At 47.7% G+C, this 21,779-nt stretch overlaps 1 protein-coding gene across 6 annotated transcripts in view; it reads right to left on the minus strand.

Moving 5' to 3' along the window:
• The window catches only part of PRPSAP2 (phosphoribosyl pyrophosphate synthetase associated protein 2), a 48,797-nt gene extending 33,368 nt beyond the window's left edge, over positions 1-15,429 (minus strand). For 3 of the 6 annotated variants that reach the window (XR_015726790.1, XR_015726791.1, XM_087867681.1), the window contains exons 1-7: positions 15,286-15,429; positions 10,106-10,202; positions 9,711-9,861; positions 8,640-8,692; positions 6,475-6,541; positions 2,606-2,778; positions 160-275 (exon numbers count right to left, since the gene is read on the minus strand). Coding sequence is in view for 4 of the 6 variants with exons in the window: in XM_087867681.1 (XP_087723807.1) it covers positions 160-275; positions 2,606-2,778; positions 6,475-6,541; positions 8,640-8,692; positions 9,711-9,829 (528 nt within the window). In the remaining 2 variants the exon portion in view is untranslated. Of the gene's footprint in view, positions 1-159; positions 276-2,605; positions 2,779-6,474; positions 6,542-8,639; positions 8,693-9,710; positions 9,862-10,105; positions 10,203-15,219; positions 15,239-15,285 lie in introns of those variants that run through there. The other 3 variants (XM_045778205.2, XM_045778206.2, XM_087867680.1) reach the window with 3 other exon arrangements.
• Between the last annotated feature and the right edge of the window lie 6,350 nt (positions 15,430-21,779).

The following is a 21,779-nucleotide window of genomic DNA, read 5'->3' on the forward strand; positions in this document are numbered from 1 at the left end:
CAGATGTTTAACCAACTGAGCCACCCGGGCACCCCAGGAAATAGTACTTTAAGCAGAATACACCAAGTTTTAGTTCTTTACAGACAGCCTAAGGAAATGGAAATGTATCTTTTCAACCTTAAGCAGAATGTTAAAATGCAGAAGTATGAGCTAGCTCACCTCTTCTTGAATATACTGTAGTAGGAACGGAGAAGCTCTTAAATTATCAACAGGAATATTGAAGAAGCCTTGAATTTCCTTCTGGTGCAAATCCATAGTAATGAGATGAGTTAGACCTTTGGAAACAAAGCAGACACAAACACATGCATAGTTAAATAATCAGTCCCAGTGTATGAACTAAGCATATACAAAATACGATACTATATATAATAGCTATTAAAAAACTGCTCTCTTATCAAAAAGCCTCAGTATCTTTACTTCTCAGACTTTTGAGTTCAATGAGACTGTGAGAGAACAGAAAATATAAATACAGTGGTCTCTGCCTCCGTCCCTGACACAGGGCTCCTATAACTCCTGTATATTCCTAAGCAATAAGAGCGCTAGGAGCACCTTTTGTTCTGACGACGTGACTCCAGTGGGCCCTTGGATGGGGAGACCAAGAAAGACCGAGCCGTGATTAGACGTTTGAAATCTTCACCTCCCATTCTGCAGAGAGGGGAGAGGGGCTGGAAATGGAGTCAATAATTGACTGAGGAAGCAGAGGCTTCGGGGAGCTGCCAGGCTGGAGATGAACAGGTGGAGCTGCTGGGAGACTGGTGCATGTCGAGAGGTCACAGGCTCTGCGGGCCCCCCCACATCCTGCACCCTCTTATCTCTTCCATCTGGATGTTCACCTGTATTCTTGATCAGACGCTTTTACGAGGAAGTGGCAAACAGTAAGTGAACAGTTCTCCTGAGTTCTGTGGGCCGCTCTGGCAAAGTAATCGAATCCAAGGGGTGGGTCCTGGGAACCTCTGATTTACAGATTGGTCAGACACACAGGTGACAACCTGGCCTTGCCGTTGACATGGGGGAGGGGCTGTCTTGTGGGACTGAGCCCTTAACCTGTGGGATCTGACGCTATCTCCAGAATTTAGTTAAACTACAGGATACCTAGCTGGTGTCGTGGAGAAATGCGAAGTGTAGGGAAAAACCCCTACACACTTGGTGACCGGAAGTGTCAGAAGTAACGTCTTCCGTGTGTGAGCAGAAGAGACACACAGGGGGCGCCTGGGTGGCACAGCGGTTAAGCGTCTGCCTTCGGCTCAGGGCGTGATCCCGGCGTTGTGGGATCGAGCCCCACATCAGGCTCCTCCATTATGAGCCTGCTTCTTCCTCTCCCACTCCCCCTGCTTGTGTTCCCTCTCTCGCTGGCTGTCTCTACCTCTGTCAAATAAATAAATAAAATATTTTAAAAAAAAAAGAAGAAGAGACACATAGGAGGTGAAGGGGCTCTTCCCTACTCAGAAGGGACAGACTGGGTGGTTTTCTTATGCTGAGATACATGATGTTCACGTCGATTTATAGTCTTCAAATAGCAAAGATAATAGTAAGGAAGAAATGTCTCGGATAATTCTACGAGACCAAGTTACATCTCCTTGAAGGTTCCTTAGCAGGCAGAGCAAAGCCATATTAAGACAAATTAGTGTCTTAAGATCTTAAAACAAATACTGATCTTAAGATATTAAGACCAACTGCACAGGCCTATCTCTGGAGAAAATGAAAAACCTTCACCCCCACTGGCTCCTTAAAGGATACTTGAAATGATCACCAGGAAAGTTAAGGAAAATCCGACTGGGAAAGTTTTTAAAAAGCAAAACTTGCCCAAAAAAGCAGGAAAGTCAATCTGGTGACCCAGGCAGGATCAAGGCCAGAAGAAAAGAGCAGAATCTTTCTGGAAGGTTCGATGAGCTAGCCTGCTCTCTTCGGCCAGCTTTTAAAACTCTGAGGACTAACTTTTCAATGGGTTATACTGTTGAGGTGGGGTTCGGGTTCCATTAGATTTGGGTGTGGGGGGCTTCTCCGCCTTCTTCGGAATGCTACGGTAGAAACTTTATTCCACAGTTAGTATCTGTGTTCAAATGCAGCGATACGGGGGCTGTCTTGTCCTTTCCTCTCTGTTCCAGGGCTCTGGGACATGTGGTTTCTAGAGTCACACACACACACATGCATAGTAACAACTCTGAAGCTTATTTAGAAACAAGGGGGAGACACTTAGGATGTGACCTGAAAATACATGACACAAAATAACACGGATGGTTGCAAAATATGCCAATTCGTCCTGGATGAGACTAAAAGTTGCTGTCGTGTTAGAGTGCTTGGTTCCAAAAATGCCTTTTTACCCTTCAAAAACGGCTTTAATGCGATTTTAACTTGTCATTGCAATGTAATTTTTTCAACAAAGAATTTAGGGAAAAGTAAGTCCTTCTCCTTAACTTTGTGTTTTAAAGGGTTGGGAACAGGAGAGAATTCTCTGCACTGCTTTCTCTTTATAAATTAGTTGTCTTAAAAAGGTCTTTTTTTTTCTGTTTAGCGTTCTAATTTAGTTAAGACAAGGGTTTACAATGTCTAAGGCAAACGTCAAACGCCCAGGCCCTCAATAATGTCAAGGATCTGCCATTCTCACCAGCTTTGCACATCATCGAAGCCAGCAATTTGGAAACAATGGAGCCCCTTTTTCTCATCTTGCACTGTTTGCTGTAAGGAAAGTACGGAATCACGCCGATAATGCTTTTGGCACAAGAGGTCTTACACGCGTACACCATAATCAGCAGCTCCATGACGGTGGTGTTCACATCCCTGCATTCCAAGAGAGGAAAGCCCAAAAGGAACGTAAGACGTGATTATTAATATCGCCCTGTTCGCATTGTGCTACTCACGCCTCTACTGAGACCTAAGGCTCGAGACAGAAAAGGGACAAACAAGTTCCCACGGTCCCTCACAGCCGATGACCCTACTTCCCTTTTCCCCGAAAGAACAACCCAGTCAGAAGGGAGAGGCTCCACGGGCTCCCACCGCCAAGTGTAACGCACCCTACAAGCCGGCCTGCCCTCCACCATGAGAGACGAACTTTGCACATCAAAGTTACTCTGCAATTAGCTCTCCGGATGACGCCCTAACCACCCCCCGACACCCCACTCCGCCCCGCCCCCACCCCGCCTACTGGAACCAGCGATTCTCCCTCTCCTGCCTCCACCATCAGCTCGGCACACTCCCCCGGCTTGCACCCATCAGCCTAGAAACACTGCTGTTCCCTTAGAGATCACTGGTGACCACTTTTCCCACTGCCCTGTTTCTTTGCTCCCCTGTGTATACACCTCGAGAGCTGTCTACACTCGTGATCTCGCTCTCTCCCAAACACGTGCCAATCCAGGTTATCCGTGACCTCCACATGCCTAGATCCAAGGACAATTCTCCTCCTCCTCTCACCTGAGCTGTGGGCAGCAGCGCCCATAGCTGCTCGCCCTGCCTGACCCACCTGGCTTCTAGAACTTCTCGCTGTTCTCCTGTTCTGCCCTACTTGGCTTCTTTCGCTGGTTCCCCTTCTCCCCACTTTCCTGCCCAACACTCATTCATGTGCGCCCCCTTTGGCCTCCCCTCATCCCTTGGGCTTCTCATCTAGTTTCACAGCTTTCTAGAAGCTGGAGACTCCAGGTCACAGCCCCCAGTCCAAGCTTCTCTTCTCAACTCCAGTCTAGCAAATCCAACCGCTCCCTGATGACAGTGCCACTCGAGAGTCTGTTAAGACACCTCAACACTTAACACCCCCAACTGAACTGCTCTTTGCTCCCCAAAGCCTGCTGCATCATAAAAGCTTTTCCATCGCGGTTATTGGCGACACAACTCCTCCAGTTTACCGAGGACAGAAACGGAGGGGCCCTTCACTGCTCTCCCCTCCGGAAGGTTAGAGCATCTCACCGCTGCAAAGCTGCAGTGCTGTGCTGGGGCCGGGCCGGGCTCCCTGTCAAGCAAGTGACGTCCCTGCCCCTGGGCAGTCCCTCTGCAGCCCCCTCTCCACAGGGCGGCCGGCTGGACCCTCGAGCACAAGTCACGTCAGGCACTCCGCTGCCCAAGACCCAGAAATGCTCTCCCACTTAGCCACGGCCCCACAATGGCTCCCAAGGCCCCTTCATCATCTGCCCATCACCCCACCTCTCTGCTCTCCCCTCCTACACTCCCTGCTCCCCTCAGTCCAGCCACACTCAACGCTTTGTCATCCTCCTCTCGCCTGAGACCCTGCGCCCTAATGCTCTCTGGTGGCCACCTGGCTTACGTCCCCACCTTCTTCTAGTTTGGGGCAAATGTCACGTGCTCACTGAGGCCTGCCCCGCCTGCCCTCTCTCCACACTGCCCCCCCCCCATCACTCCCAATCCCTGCCCTGCTGTTGAGGCTTTTTTCTGTAGCACTCATCGTCTTCTCACAAACTAGACAATCTACTTATTAGGTTAGCTGCATGTCTCAGAAAACAGACTCCATGAGGGACAAGGGTCTCTACCTGTTTTCATCATTCACACATCTCGCACACCTGGAACAGTGTCTGGCACACAGTAAACATTCAATCGATATTTGTTAATGAATGAATGAGTGAAGGGAGACACAGAACACGCGGGCGAATGGGTTCTGTTACTATCTGACCCGATGGCTGAGACTTTCAGGAAAGCATTGTTTGTGAAAGGGGAGGAGGGGACGACCCAAGAGTGGGTGCAAAGTTACACCGAGGGTCCCAAGCCATGCTTGCTGGGGCGCCGCTGTTCTGGAAGCTGCTCAAAGGGTTGCCAGCGCTAACCTCAAATCACGACCTTGTCTGAATGGCTGGGTAAGTGGAGCTACGGGGCAGCGTTTCCTTCATTTAAAACTTTTCTCATACTTTTAGCGCCCACCGTTAGTCTGTCCTAAAATGAAACCTAAGATGTATCTGACGACATCAAATCTCAACGTTAACTATTTCATAAAGACCCCTCTGGCCAGGCTCTCCACAACTGGCAAGACTAAGAATCCCTGAGTTCACACAAGGTCACGGTTCGGAACAATGCAAAACGAGACATGCAGACGGTTTTCGCTGCGGGAATAAGACACCAACAAGAGGCAGGGGCAGAATGATAAGTGTTGAAATAAGCCAAAAAGAAAGAAAAGGAGAGGGATGGAAGGACCTAGAAACAGGCAGGATTACATGAGCCACGCTGCCGAAGCCCTGAATCCTAAGTCCACTTTGGCCTTCAAGGCCCACTTATCCCCTTGTGCAAGGCAAGTGATGTCTGTGCATTTATCCAAATGGGTTCACACGTGTCTGTAGGGAGATAAAAGGACCGCAGACACCCAGGAGCCAGAAGCGACGTAAGGCGTTCTGTGCTCCGTGCTTTCCCCACCCCAGTGACGGAAGGTGACGGACAGGTGTCGGCACAGGGGAGTTCCCCACCCTCCCCCTTCGGCCGGCTGGGGAAAGAGGACAGCGGTGGCAGGGGCCACAAGAACTCGGTGCCTCCTAGCACAAGTTGGCCAAGGATGCTAAGTGGCCCAGAGGAAATGAAACTAGGGAACCTCAGCAAAGGCCAGTCACCCCTCCCTTCTTCAGCTCACACATGCTCCCAGGAGGGCCTGGGATGCAACGACAGGTCCCCTTCTACTCCTCTTTCCCGGAAGAGCCGGGTGGCTACGAGATTTCATCCCCATGAACCAAAGACCACGACAGATGTTGAAAATGTAGGTGAAAATATCTGTGTTCCGCGTCTAAGTTCTCCTGAAACGTGGCTCCTCTTCCCTTTCTTTGGTATTTGTTACACGTAGAAACGGAAATCTAACTTGCAGCAAAATTTCCCATCTCTAAGCTAAAAACGACGCCCTATACACACTGATGCAGACATTATCAAAAACCGCTCCGAGTGACGAACTTTCATATACGGCGGCGGGCGGGGACGTGTGTGCACAGAGCGGTCTTTGAGCCAAAAACGATGCAGCCGACCTCACTACACTGACTCTTCCACACCCGGCCCACACCGCTGTGACAATGTCCAGAACACACGTCCGCCAAACGTCACACCAGACAGGAGTACATATGCCTTCAATACATCCTTTTACCTTCTCCGCTCATTTGTCTACACAACAAAATAAAAACTGGTGATCATTTTTAAACTGCCCGCAGTCAAAGCTTTAATTAAGAACCCCAAGTAAGTAAACGGCTCTCCTCCTGCCTTCTTTGGGGTACCAGAAGAGTGTCCCTGCGAGTTTTATCAAATTCGGGCTATGCAGAGGCAGTGTAATGGGTTCTATTCTCCTTAAGAACCTCTACTCCAAGACTTGGTGACTCCCACCCTTCCAGAACACCGAAAGAACACGTAGAAGTCAGCAGTTACGTCAGAAAAATGAGCAGACTAAGACATACTAATTTTCAAATGATCATAATTCTTCCTGCCCAGTTAGCTCTTATTACTCTAAACGCTCACGCCCAGAAAGAAAAACCCAGAGAGCGACACCGCGTCTGTTCGGTAAGGACTCACTTTGAGACAGTTTGGATGATGAAAACATCCTTTCCCCTCACGGATTCTTGAATCTGTACTCTTGTCTCTGGCAGGAAAAGAAAAAAAAAGGGGGAAGGTGAAAAACATATATAATTTACGTTTTTGAAAATACACAAAAAATCTGCTTCATCCCCAATGTTATAAAATATGGAAACTGGAACCGTTAAAAGAAACTCATGAGGTTTTAGGTGCTGTAAAGGGTAATGAACACACTGGCATTAACCACACTTTTTATTTTTTTTAGGGGGGGGCAGGGACAGAGGGAGAGAGAGGATCTCAAGCAGGCTCCACACTGAGCGCAGAGCCCGACATGGGGCTCGATCTCACAACCCTGAGATCATGACCTGAGCCGAAACCAAGAGTCAGACGCTCAACCACCTGAGCCACCCGGGCGCCCCTAACCACACTTTTTAAATATGTCAGGTTACCTTACGTGCTTCAAAAAGAATTCCATTTCTGACTTGGAACAAGAAAATCTACCCTTCTTACTTCTCTCACGTAGACAGTGAGTGCTACGCCATGCTGAGCACAGTATCTCTAAGGGAAATTACTCATTCATAAAACCAGCACAATTAAGAACTTATTAGGTGGGACGCCTGGGTGGCTCAGTCGGTTAAGCATCTGCCTTCAGCTCAGGTCATGATTACAGGGTCCTGGGATCGAGCCCCGCATCAGTCTCCTTGTTCGGTAGGGAGCCTGCTTCTCCCTCTGCCTCTACTCGTATGCTCGTGTTCTAACAAATAAAAAAATAAAATCTTTAAAAAAAAAAAAAACAACTTATTAGGCAATAAATGTTATAATAATGCTGTGAGAGAAAGAAATAAGGTCCAGCATCCCTATCCTCAAAAAACGTGTGATCAGCCATAATTAGACAAATGCAGAATGGGCCATTCTTCAAAGTCAACGTCATGTGAAGAAAAGAACCATTCTAGATTAGGAGAAACTAAAGAGATAAAAGAACATACTGCTTGAGCCAAGAATCCTGGTTTGGAAAAAAATAAACAAAAAACCCAGCTATAAAAGGCTCTCCAGGACAACTAGGGAAATCTGAACACAGACTAGATACTAGATAATTAGAGAATGATCGTGAATTTCTTTCAGTGTGACAGTGGTGTATTCCTGCAAGAGAAAGTGCTTATTCTCGAGAAACATGGTCAAGCACTGAGGGCTTAAGTGACCTGATGCCTGCAACTTACTTGCAAAAGATTCCACACATACACATTCACATTGTCAAATATTACCTGTTGAATCCAAGTAGCAGACATACGGATGGATATTCACAGCACTATTCTCTCAGCTTTTTTGTAGGTCTGAACATTTTGGTTAAAAATGTTGGAAAAAACCAGAATACGTGTTTACAAAGGAATATGGTACCAAGGAAAGCAAATGAGCTTTAGAGTCGGGGAGAGCTGGGTTTGAATCCTGAGTCTGCTACTTTGGGGACCTTGTACCGAACCTCACCCTTGAACGCGGTTCTTCAGTATCTGATAGCAGCGAGGAATCCACAAATGTCAGTTCCTGCCTTTCTTCCCAGTAGACGCCAAGTACTTTCGCTGCCCTCATTCGTGGACCCGAAGGGTGGACCGACCTCCTCCCGGGCCTTCCGCCACCAGCTCTCCCTTACCTCTCCTTCCAGACTACACAAAGGACATCATGCAGTCCCCTATGGCGGCAGATTAAATCATCTGCAGGTTAGAAAGCCCCGAGCTCAGCACGGGATCTGCTTGAGATTCTCTCTCCCTCTCCCTCCCCACTTATGCGCATGCTCGCTCTCTAAAATAAATAAATCTTAAAAAAAAAAAAAAAAAGAATAACAACCAATTGATACTGTGGCCACACAGGGTTTTCTCATCCTGCCTAAGGGGACATACACTCAGACAACTGCTGAGATATTCCCATTCAGTGGACAGGTGCACGCATCTCTGTGGTTTTTACTGGATGAGGTCTGAGAGCTGCAGTTCTAGCCCCCACGTGCTCCATATCCAGCTGGTATCAGTAGGAGCTAAAGCACCCCTGTCGCCCAACTTCTTGCGGAACTAACAGGCCACTGGGTCCAACTGTTTCAAGAGTGGACGATGAGGGACTGAGCCAGCATGTCACATTTCACGAAAAGATAAACGTAACACGAGTCCAAGATAGCTCACCTCTGTTAGGTTCCTGGTAAACCTGCACTTTGCCCATCTCCACCCCCAGCCGCCTAGAGAAGAGAAAGGGGGGGAAATGTTGAAAAGGTAATAGAGACAGAATCCATCCATCCAACATCTTTACAGTTTGAGGATGCTTCATAAATTCATGAAAAGAAGATAAAGCAAAATAAAATAGAGGCACTGTCATTATAAAATTGAAAGTGGATATGCTACTGTTCTTCACTCCGTTACCTAACCCCCCACCGCCACCCCGCACCGACCCCAAGAAGGCCTCCGGAGTCCTGCTCAGCCTGCCTCACCAACCGTTTCCTTGTGCCCTGTGCCCTCCAGCTATGCTCCTGGGCCATACCAACACCTCCTACTGCACACCACAGGGCCTTTGCACCTTCTGTCCCTTCTGCCTAGAAGGTTTCTCAATTCACATACCATCCCCTTGGTTTAAAAGGCACCCGAGCCCCCAAGCTAAAGCAGAACAACTGCCCAAATCATTTCTTTCACACTGATTTCTTCACACTATCTATCACCACCTGAAATTTTGTTTTGTTGACTTCCTTCTTGTCTGGCTCTCCAACTAAATACGAGAAGGAAGGATCTTGACTGGTTTGCTCACCATTAATCCCCAATATCTAGATCAAGACCGAGTACCCAGCAGGATCTTCAATCTTTATTTACTGTCTTTTTTTTTTTTTTTTATTTTGTTAGTTAATATACAGTGCTATATCGGTTTCTGGAGAACCTTTATTTAATAAGTAAGACTATACTGAACTGTAATCTAAATAAACTATTTTCGTACAGAAAACACTCCACTGTTCTCTACAGTCAAGTAATTCTACACACGTGTGGCACCTGACACAATCCCTGGCACTCATGAGGACCCCCAAATGCCTGCTGAATGAACATGTCGGCAGTTACGACAGTTTACAAAAAGGTTAGCCCTTAATATACGGAGAATACGCAGATTAACGACAAAATACCTGCGGTCGAGCTGAACAATCCGCGCTCTTGCAATCATCAAATTTAACACATCACAAAATGAATATGGGTTTTAACGGTATGATTATAACTCACTCAGCAATCTTCTTTGAGAGCTCCATACACGATGAATTAGAATTTGCTGAAAACAACACCAGGCCTCCTTTGGTTACGTTCATCTTGGTTTCTAATTCAGGCGGCGCCACACAAAACATCAAAACCTTCTTGGTTTTCCAATTCTCAGAGCCTGCGAGGATTAGAAGTATATTAACAACTGCCAGAGAATACGAAATTCACCTGAATGGACTTTTTTTTTTTAAATAGCCAATGACTTAAGCTGAAGATTAGTGTTCACCATCATGGAGTCTCTTATGTCACATCTATGCATGGACAAATAAAAAGTTTGTTTGGATTTTAGGGTTCCGAATTTATGGAAGTATGTTATGAGTTAATTAGTTTTCATGACCACTGGGAATAAATGATAAACTTACAAGAAAGGCGGAGCTGAAGAGCTCAGTGTTTTACTGTTTTGCTGCTTAAAGTCAATTATGGACAACCTCCTTTTATTCTCTGACAACAAAATTCCTCCTGGATTAACACACAGAAAAATGGCAGAGCCATTAGCAAGGACATGGACTGATCAACCCTTAAATAATGAATAAATAACCCATCTATGCCCAGCTTTTCCTATATTAACTATTTGCCCCAAAACCTCCCCCTGGCCTGCCAGCTGCCTCTCTGATGCCCTGAGCCGTGTCTAAGGCAGACCTCACCACCTGCGTTTTCCTGAACTGGAACACAAGGCTGACCAAATAATAACCCTAAGGGGAAGTGAGCAGACCCCCCCCAGTGACAGGCAGCAGAGCACCAACAGAAAAGCCCCGGGCTCAAAGTCATCAGAGCTCAGGAGGTCATCCCACAGGCCATTCACGTGCCCTTCCGCCTCCCAGTCTCTGGCCTGTGTCCTTATCACCCAAGGAAGGTGCAGGACTTAGGTGCCCAGCAATAATCTCGCAGGCCAGGGGGCACGGGGGCACCTTCCCAGCAAGCCCACTGCGCTTCCTCGGTGGCAGCTTTACTTGGGATGGCCCCGGGAAGGCCGGTGGAGATTACGAAAGGGAAAAAGCCGAGTGGGGCTCTTTTTTTTGCTGTTCTTCCATTTTAATAACACGAGTAATACACAAACACGTTCTTGGAAAAAACCAGAACCAGGACCATTTAGGCTAAAGTCAGCAGCCCCCATCCCAGGCCCCTTCCCACCCACCCTCCCCAAACGGACAGTTCTTACTAGTTTGATATGGACACCGACAGACATTTATACATTCACACATGACCCCTCCCCTATAAAAAAAATTGGACAAAAATACTTTTCTAATATAAAAAAAAATCATCGTACAAATTTATCTATCATCCTTTTTGTTAAACGATATACTTTGACAACCCAGGGCATATAAAATATACACCCATATATAAAAATATATGCCCATCCCTTTTAACTGCTGCCAGTACTCCACAGTACTGGAGGTGCCGCATTTAGGGGGTCACCATCCTGAACAGGCCTCCTAGTGCATGTGTGTGTCTCTCTGCAGTCACTGCCACGAAGAGAACCACTGGGGCCTGGGGGGATGGTGCAATTTACAGGTACGGACGCACCAGCAGGCTAGGAAAGCACGTTGCCCCCCAGAGTGCCTCCTATGGGGCATGCCGCAAAGGGAAATGTGGAGCAGGGCAATGAAACTTACCTACAGCCTGTGAATTACAAACAGAAACAGAAGCACAAATGGCCAAAGCCCTAAGGAGACCAAGGAGGACCGGCGGTGCCTACCATGGAAAGTGGCTCAGGAGCAGGGATCAGCCAACTACAGCCCATGGGCCAAACCAGGTCCCTCCAAATGCTATTTCTGTACATAAAATTGTATCGGAACACAGCCACGCACACTGCCTACAAACTGTCTATGGCTACAATGATGGATTGCCGGCCATAAAGCTGAAAACACGGATTATCTGGTCCTCTAGAGTTGGCTGACCCCTGCTTTATGGCATAGTGTGGGGCAGAGTGGCTGGTATACATGAAGAAAGAACATTCTCAATACTCGAAGGTGGAAGGGATCTCAAGTATCTTCCAACACTGTCTCTCAACCAATGTACATCTGTGTTTAGGAACACAGGGTGCAGGTCTGCAAGAGGAAACTCGTTTTCCCGTAGTTATAAGTACAGGTTTTGGAGTAATGCTCACGTTTGCATCCTGGCTCCTACTTAGCTCCTTGTGAGGCCCTGCATAAATTAATATTTCTTAGCCTCAGTTCCCTCATCTGTATAATACATGAATATGGCCCTTAGGGGGTCAGTGTAAAATTAATTTCTGGACAGCACTTAACAAAATGTCCCACATAGAGGATCTGTTTGGTAAATGGACACTACGTAGAAATCAACTGTTAATACTTTGGTTTTCTACTGAACAAGGACAGTAATATACATGGGGTGGCCCTCTTTTTACATCCCCCAAACTTGAAATAAGAAGCTTCTTAAAGTACCACAGTGTTCTTGAGAGGGCTTGGAACAATCAGAACGAAAGCGTCTGAGGGGAGAAAGAGCTCTTAGAGGTCAGTCGGCCCATCTACGGGACTCCTGCCAAGAAACCACTCCAGGCACTTGAAGAGCTAGACTGATGCCCACATCCTGAAGGCCCGGGCATTCCAAACTCTTTCTTAGAGCATACTAAACTTCCTCTCCCTGCAGTCGCCACCCCCTGGTCCTTGTCCTTCCCTTGAGGATTTACAGGAAACATCAGATTCCTTTGCCGCAGGGCAGTGCTCAACCTATCTCTAGATGGCTCTCTTCCCTGTGTGTATTCTCTTCTCCAGGATACTTCCTGGAGCCCTTCCTTACTGGTCACAGTTTAAATGCCCTTCAACACTGACTGTGGCCTCTTCAGTCCCCGTCTTCAGATACCAGGTTTCTGTAACTGAAATCTACCCTGAAAAGACCCTCAGAAATGGCACTGGAAGGGGAGTCCATTTGGAAATCGTTATCGATACAGTCATGTTCCGTGACCATTCATTCCTCAAGATGTTCAAACCTAAGGGCTGTTGCTAGCTTGGGTCCTGCTTTTCCCTATTGGAAATGCCAGTTGTGCTCTTTACCAAGCTTCAAGAAAAGCCAGTTTTAAAAGATTATCCTCAGGGGCGCCTGGGTGGCACAGCGGTTAAGCGTCTGCCTTCGGCTCAGGGCGTGGTCCCGGCGTTATGGGATCGAGCCCCACATCAGGCTCCTCCGCTATGAGCCTGCTTCTTCCTCTCCCACTCCCCCTGCTTGTGTTCCTTCTCTCAGTGGCTGTCTCTATCTCTGTCAAATAAATAAATAAAATCTTTAAAAAAAAAAAAATTATCCTCAGAAACATAATCACCAGGATGGGGCTGGCAGGAGGCTCATTAGCACGAAGCTTCAGTGTGAAATGGAACCCATAACCTACAGTTGCTTTTCCATTTATCCTAAATTTACGCTAGAATGTGTGAGAATTATTCATACCACGTATGAAAACACACCCTCTTCAGAGAATCTCGGCACCTTTCAAAAAGCAAATCAAATCTCCTCTTTGAATGAGATTTGACAACCTCTTAGGTCTCATGAACGAACCCACACTGGAAGACCGCTTGCTCTGGATGTTGCCAGCAGTCATTTCATAACCACTTCTCCGCACTTTGGGTGAGGAAGGCTCGCATTAGAGTGTGATGCTTTCTCTCCAAAGCGCCCACTGTACAAACACCTCCGAGCTAAAGATGCTGGAGTAGGAGTGTGAAGTCTTGGGTCTGTCTTCCACGGTCACGAGCTACCAGCCCTTGGATAGGTCCCTTGGCCTCGCCAGGCCTGCGCCTCTCCCTTCCTGACAACCGAGAAAGAGGCTGGGTAAAATCAGCTTCCTCCACCAGAAATTAAGGTCCAAGACAGCAGAGATTTTTTTTCTCACCCTTATGTTCTCTGCCGTATGACCAGAGCCTAGTACCTGGCACATGAAAGAAGCTAAATGATACTTGGCAAACAACAGATATTTGAGTAAAGTCTGACCTGGTTGAGTTGCAGTGGTTAACAAGCGAAACTAGAAGGCATCATAAAGAGCAAAGAATGATTATTTTTATTAGTGATGTCCCTCTCTCTCAAAAAAAAAATTGCTTTTTGTGTCAGTGCTGAAGAGAATTAGTAGGGCAAAACCTGAGCTGAATTAATCCTCTATGCCTCTGTGATCCCAGGCACTTTGCCCGTCTCTCCATCAGCACGTTTTCTTACGGCGAACGACATTTTCTGAGTGCTCTGAACTCTTATGACACCTCAGTAAAGCAGGCACCAGATGAGGACCCATTTTACACATGGGGAAATGAGGCCTGGAGATGAAGAAACGTGCTCAAGGCTGCACGGCCTCTAGGCAGCAGACATTAGCTCAGTTTCAGTGTGACTTGTAACACAGACAGTTGTATGCACAGCTCCTCTCTCAACAACACAGAAAATGACTGGACTCCCCTGCTGAATTCGGCATGACAGTGAGCAGGATGGAGCAAACATCCAGATTTTGAAAAATGTCTACAGTAAACATGCCTTGTTTGGGAAACAATTTATATCGAGTGTTAAAGAAAGAACACAACACAGAACTTTGATTATTTCCCCTTTTGGGAATCTATGCCAAGGGGAAGAAAGAAAAAGCCATAATATATGCTCAGTGATGGTCGCTGCAAGATTTCTTTTAAGAGCAACACTGGATATGTAGAAAGGATCCATAATGGGATATATAAGTAAAATTCTGAATATATATTCAACATAATAAAAACGGTATATCTCCGGGACTATGCACAAGTCCTAATGTTAAGTGAGTACGGAATTCTATCTCCTCTAATCAAAACTGGGTGATAATGGTATAGACCGGGTCAGGATAGGGGTACGGACAGGAAGAAGGGTATGACTTAGTGGAATTTAATAATGTGGCTGAATTATTTTTATTTGCGCATTTAAATCTTTTAAACATTAGAAATCACACTTCCTCATGCCCCAAATCCCCATTTCGCATTTCCTTATTCTTTGTAAAAGCTAAACAACCCAAACTGCGCCAGTATCAAAATAAAGGGGGGGGGAATCCTTATCATTAATGTAATATACTGGGGGGGAACATTTTATAGTAAAATAGTATCTAAAAATTACATCAAGGTCCTCCATCAACCTCCGCTGCGTGAGTTCTGGGTGGAATTAAAAAAAAAAAAAAAACCGGCTAGAGGGTAACCGAAATGTCTGCGAGGAGCAAGGCCAGTCAACTTAAAATCAGGGGCCGTGTCAGATTAGGGGCCGGAGATGGCTGGGTTAGAGGCTTGTTTTCTGAGCCGCCCGGCCGCACGTCCCACAATTAGGGCTCGACTCCCAACGGCGCCTGGAGCGGGGTAACCCCGGGGGCCTCGGGCCGGGCCCGAGCCCCACGGACCCGGGACGGGAGAGGAGGGAGGGAGGAAGGGGGCGGCTGCGGGCGCGAGGCCGGGGTCGCTCCGCTGTACCCCCCCCAGCCACCGCCCCGGGACCGCGCGACCCATCCTCCAGCCGGCGCCGCGGGGCTCCCCGCCCCTTGCACCTGCGCCCGCACTGCCGTAGCCCGCCGGTCCGCGCCGCCACTCGTCTCTGGCTCCCGCCCGCCTACCTGGCCCCGACCCCAGCCCCGGCCCCGCCGCAGCCTCGGCTGCCGAAGGAAGAAAGCGCCGGCTCTCCAGACGGCTTCTCTAGGAGCAAAATGGCGACTCCATGCGCAAGAACGGCGTCCGCGGCGACTGCGAGGCCTGTGGGCGGGGCACGGGGCGGGGCCGGGAGCCGGGATTGCGGAGGCACCTGGCTTGGGGCCGTGGGCGTGGCCTAGCCGAGGGGAGGAGCGCGGCCGAGGGGCCGGGCTAGAGAGGTGGGGCCAGGTCGGCACGAGGGGCGGGGAGATGGGCGGGACTGAGCCTCATTGGGCCCCTTGGACGCGGCTCGCCCCCAGGTGGCTGTGAATGCGAGGGTGTGGAATTACAGATGTCTGGGTTAGAGTCTTCGCCGGCCTGAAACCTTGGGCAGAGTTAACCCTCCGAGCCTCGATTTCCTCATCTGAAAAATGGAAATGATAGTAGCATCCATCTCTCGGGGTTGTGAGGATTAAATGAGATAGGACCTGCAGAACTTTTTAGCTCAGTTCCTGGCAAATAGTAAATGCTCAGTTGTTACCGTAATTATTTCCTTTCTTCTTTTATTATAAAGGAATTGGTGCTTCCGGTAACCACTGCCTGAATTCCTTACAATTTAAGTATGTTTACCCTTTATTTGATATATATAACATAACAATAGCGACCACGTATGTAGCATTTACCATGTATCAGACCAAGTCCTCTTAAATGCTTACCGTATATTAACCGTAATTTATTTAATCCTCACAAGAGAATGAAAATGGCATTTTAATAGCTGTGGGAACTGAAACACCGACGCAGAATGACTTGACAAATGACTAAGTGGACAAGAATTGCAATCCAGGAGGGCTGGCACCAAACTCCGCACTAAGCTGACCCATATACTGCACTGCATCTCCAACTCTGCTCTGGATTTTTCACAAGTGTGAGGCATGAAATCATTCATCGAAGGTTGGGCAGCTAGCTAGAAGCAGCCAACCTCTTACTTTAAAATTTGGGAATACAAGCATCTCAATTTATGAGTTATAAATTGGAGGATGCTTCATGAAATGGAGTTGTTTAAGACATCTCCTTTGTCTGACAACTTAACCGGGACATACTTCTGCAGAGAGCCAGGCCCATGAGCCCGTTGATACACTAGCGGGACCAAACTCTCCAGACAGACCTCTACTGGGTTTTCTTCACTTCTTCTGCACTGTGATCTAACCCTCGTCCAACCCCACCTGCCTGCCTGGGCCGACAGCGTGGGATCCACCCTTCACGCCACCTGTTGCACTATGAATGGATCTGACCAATCAGGACAGCTCATCTCTCTCAGCTCTCTGATTCGCTCCAAGGACAGGCCACTGAGCCAATGGGAGCCCAGGAGACACGATCTCGAGCCTGCTAGGGGACTGCGGCTGGAGGCTTCGTCTCTTACTACCTGTTGGGATACCTGGAGGGGACCCGCCAGAAGAAAAGTTGATAGAGGAAGAAAGGGGGAGGGATATAGACGGGCCCCATCGAGTTTAGGCTGAATCTGAAGTCAGTAGTTCGCTGGACTTTTCAATTATTGGAGCCAATAAATTTCTCCCCTCCACCCTCTTAAGTCATTGTGGATGGACCTGCGGGTTCTCCCCCAGCTTGTTCACTGTTCTTTCTCACCAGCCTTTTCCTCTATCTCTGAACCACAGGGCCTTTGGACATGCTGTTCCTGCCTCCCAGAATGCCCTTCCTCCTGCACTCCTCTCCTCCACCAACGCCTACTGAAACTGCATCTCTGCTCAATTGTCATCTTCAAGGCTTCCCTAAACACCCCCCCAACCTACTTCATGTACTTTTTCTTCATTAAGCTTATCATGATTGCTAATTATTGCTAATTATGTATTTACTTGGATGATTATTTCATAAGTATCTCCACCCCAGGTCCCATATGGGCAGGCCTTTTGTCTCTTTTGCTGACCACTATTTCCCAGCACTCAAAACAGGGTCTGGCACAAGCATGGTACTCAAAAAATGTCTGTAAAATGAGTGACCTCAGACTTACCTCCTTGGTGGAAAGGAGGTGGACAATAGCACAGAATTATATAACATTTGCACCACACAGAGAGAATGTTCTGGAAATTTTACAGATCGGCTCTCCTGAGCCAGTATGGCTTGCTCCCATTTAGCACTGCTTCCAGGATTCCAGTGAAACGGTTAGTTTCTCATCAGTTTCCCCTCACCGCAGGCACTTAGCTTCTAGTTTCCTTTGCACTTGTCCATCTCCCTTCCATTCTCCAAAGACTCTTTTGAAATCCCTGGGGCTGAAACCTCATCTCCCATTCTCATTATCCTTGGGGTTTAGGCCACGGGGGAGAGCTGTGGTGGACATCCAGCCCCGATGACCCAGCAGTGACCGCAGCGCCAGTCAGCACCTGACTGCAGCTGTATGAGACCTCAAGAGAGAATCACCTGAGCCCAGCCAAACCACAGAACATTGAGAGATAATAATCCATTTTTTGGATTAGGTCCCTGAGTTTGGAGATGTCTTGTTACACAGCGATGGTAATGAGCAAGAAAGGAGCAGAACCAGAATGTAAAGACTGTGGTCAGTTCCACGCGAATGCGGTTTTGCGTTAGTCTATTGCCAAGCTTGAGAATCCCTTACACACTTGGAGGTCTGCAGAGTCTTCATATATTCTGGAAGTCATCATCCTGCCTGCATCACTTCATTGACTGCATTCGAGGGCCAAACTTCTGCACATTAAACATGAATCAAGACACCCAAGCCTAAGACATTCCCCTCTAACCCCCCTCCTTTTTTTAAGGAAGAAAATCTTTGCTATAGTTTCACGGAAGTTTGTCAGGAGGGTGGTAGAGCAGAAAACACAGACTTCTCCTTCAAATAAATGTTGATGGCCTTTGTCCAGATTCCTTCTCCCCTACTCACTGGCTGTGTGACCTTTACCTTTCTTTTTTTTTTTTTAAAGATTTTATTTATTTATTCGACAGAGATAGAGACAGCCAGCGAGAGAGGGAACACAAGCAGGGGGAGTGGGAGAGGAAGAAGCAGGCTCATAGCGGAGGAGCCTGATGTGGGGCTCGATCCCATAACTCCGGGATCACGCCCTGAGCCGAAGGCAGACGCCTTAACCGCTCTGCCACCCAGGCGCCCCGACCTTTACATTTCTGCACCTGCTTCCTCAGGACGGGAATGATCTCAGCGTTTACCTCGGAGGGTTGTCATGATGACAAAGTGACTTATTACCTGGCACCCAGCTGCCTACCAATTTTTATTTGCCACACTTGCTACGAACTACAGTAATATGGATGTGCAGTGATGTTTTTAATCTATCTCTAATTCTGAGCACTTTTTACTCATCTATACAAACTGTCTTTGCAACTTTGCCCAAGTATTTTTTCATGTTAAATTTCTGCAGGTAAGCTTGTGCGTCAAAGGATATGTACTTTTCAAATCTTGTCCCCAAGAAATTTTGTACTAATTGACATCCTCGCCAAAAACATGAAGAGTGTCCATTTTTTCTCTTCATCCCCACCCACACCAAGCATGATCCTTTTTTTTTTTTTTTTAATTGGCCCAGTGGATGGTCAATGTTTCCTGGGCTTTTAAAATTACTTGTCCACATCAAGGTGCTTGTAGCTCCCTGGCCACCTTGCTAGCTGAACTTCAGCTCCATTCATTCACTCAACAAATATTGATTGAGTACCTACCACGTGCCAGGCCCAGTTAGAGAGCTGGGCCACAGTGAGAATGACAAAGCCCCTGTCTCATGAGATGACCAAGGGGTAGGTGAGCCACTGCCTGCTAGGCAGTTGGCAAGCACCTGCTTCAGCACCCAGGAAACGATACTATGTAAGCAAGACCTTCGTAAATAAATACAGAATATACATTTTGTAAATATATTAATGATATTATGTTACCACATATGACATTCATTATCATTATACATAAAATGATAATATCAAATATTATCATGATCCTTTTGAGCCATAGGACCTTAAAAGTCACTTCTCTCCATCCCTCAGTTTACTCGTCTGTAAATGGGCTAATGCCACCTACCGCAGAGGACAGTCTGAGGATGGAGGGGAACTCTGTTATTTACTGTGCCCGGCAGTCACAGAAGCCGCAATGAGGTTGACACAGTCCCCGCACAGCCTCCTCCTGCTGACAGCCCGGATTGGAGATGCGGGACTCCGAGCCTTTGCTTACATTTCACTTTCTGCAGCTGTTCCCCTCACCCATGGCTCTTGGGAACGAGAAATGGTGCAGCCACTCTGAGAAACAGCTTGGCGGTTCCTCAAAAAGTTAGACACAGACTTCCCATGACTCATCAGTTTTTTCCGTAGGGTGTCTGCCTGAGAGAACTGAAAACAGCCTTTCCAGCAAATACTAGTACACACATGGGAATAGCTGTGGTTCTTAAACTTGAGAGTCCATCTTCATCAAACGGAGGGATTGTTAAAGCATGGAACGCCGGGCCCAACCCCAGAGCTGCTGATTCCATGAGACCTGGTGGAATTTGAGAATCTGGATTTCTAGCAAGTTCCCTCAGGGTGCCGATGCTGCCGTCCAGTGGCCATATTTGAGAGCCACTGTCTGGGAGTTCTGACGATGAAGAAGAGTGGATGTTGGCGAGCTACTAGCCATCTCCATCACAGACGGGGAGGGACCCCAAATCATGTCCCGCAAAGGACCACGAATGGCATTAAGACCTTCTTCCAAGGCTTTGTCTTTTTATGCTCACTCCGCAACCTCTATCAAATACACAAAAATGCACCCACATATCACAGAAAATATGAAACTCTTTGCCGTTTTAAATAAAACTTGGAAGGATTTTTATGATTTTGTCTCTGAAATCGTTTGGCTGCAAGGGATTCGCTCAGCTTCTGACTGTCTGTGATTTCTAAGCAATTAGCGTTCATCTTACTTTACGGGAATTTCTTACAAAGTGAGAAAATCTAAGCCACAGGTTTTCCGCTGTCCTGAAAAATGTATGAACATTACATTCAGTGATGAGGAAATCAAATCTAATGTTACATTGTGCAGGCCTTTAATTAAACACTTATTAATATTGGCTTTGCAGGGTTTTGAAACATTTTGGGATGTAATAAAAAAGAATGTAGGTCTCAGGGGCGCCTGGGTGGCACAGCGGTTAAGCATCTGCCTTCGGCTCAGGGCGTGATCCCGGTGTTATGGGATCGAGCCCCACGTCAGGCTCCTCCGCTATGAACCTGCTTCTTCCTCTCCCGCTCCCCCTGCTTGTGTTCCCTCTCTCGCTGGCTGTTTCTATCTCTGTCAAATAAATAAATAAATAAAATCTTAAAAAAAAAAAAAAAAAAGAACGTAGGTCTCAAATATAAATGAAGGCCCTTGAAATAGTCCTAAGTCCTGGGCTTGGTGCCAAAAAAGCTTGCAAAATAAAGTGGAAGCTCTTCCGGAAACGTCTGGGCATGGACCCTGGAGCGGCTTCTCTGCTGATAAATCACTGTAGGGCTGGGCTGTTGAGAGGGAGGGGCTGGGACCTGCTCCTCACCGAGGCTGAACCCGGGCCAGGGTGGGGGCCACCAGGAAACAGCTTTCATCTCAGCCTCAGGAAGCTGGTCAGAGCTGCCAGCAGATGGCCTGCCCTGTCCGGGGATGCACCGCTGAGAATGGCAATAAGGACGTCTCTGTGGATCAGGATGGGCTGGGTTCTGCGGCGGTAACAAATGGGCCCCAGATCACTGTTGGTTATACCAGCAAAGAATTCGTTCTTTTTTTTTTTAAATATTTTATTTATTTGAGAGAGAGAGCACATGAGCCGGGGTGGGGGAGGAACAGAGGGAGAGAGAGAAGCAGACTCCCCACTGAGCAGGGAGCCCGACGTGGGACTCGATCCCAGGACCCTGAGATCATGACCTGAGCCGAAGGCAGACACTTAACTGACTGAGCCACCCGGGCGCCCCCAAAGAATATTCTTTCTAACACTGTGTGTCCACTGTGGGTCACCTGGTAGGTCTAACCCACTTCATCCACACTCAATGTCCCAGCCAGAAGAAATCACCCCTTTGTGGGCCACTGTCCATCTCCCAGCAGAAAGGAAAAAGACACGTTGCTAATTATGCATCGACCGGAACAGCTTCTGCTGGGAAATGACATGTGTCACTTTTGCTCATGTCAGACAATGAGTCTCTCCTCGGCCAAACTCTACTCAGGCTCTTCTGAGTTCTTTTTCGACTAGGCCCCGACTTTTGGCCTTCTGTACTCATCTCTGCATTGTCCAATGGAGGCAAGGAAGTTGCTAAGTCCGTTTAGCCAGAACCCCCGTCCTCCGTATGTGATCACCCTCCCCCATCCCTCTGGCGGTGTCTCATCACCCCGGCCTGCCTTCTGCCAAAATCTCACTTGGCCAGAATCCCCACTGACATTTCCTTCCAGTAATTTGTCATCCCCTGGCCCATACCCTGCAACTTGGTTGTAAATTCCCCCTTTTCTGTGTTGTGTTCCGAGTTGAGCCCA

The sequence above is a fragment of the Ursus americanus genome, chromosome 14, assembly GCF_024610735.1.
Source record: "Ursus americanus isolate L20-20 chromosome 14, mUrsAme1.1.p, whole genome shotgun sequence".
Taxonomy (NCBI): domain Eukaryota; kingdom Metazoa; phylum Chordata; class Mammalia; order Carnivora; family Ursidae; genus Ursus; species Ursus americanus.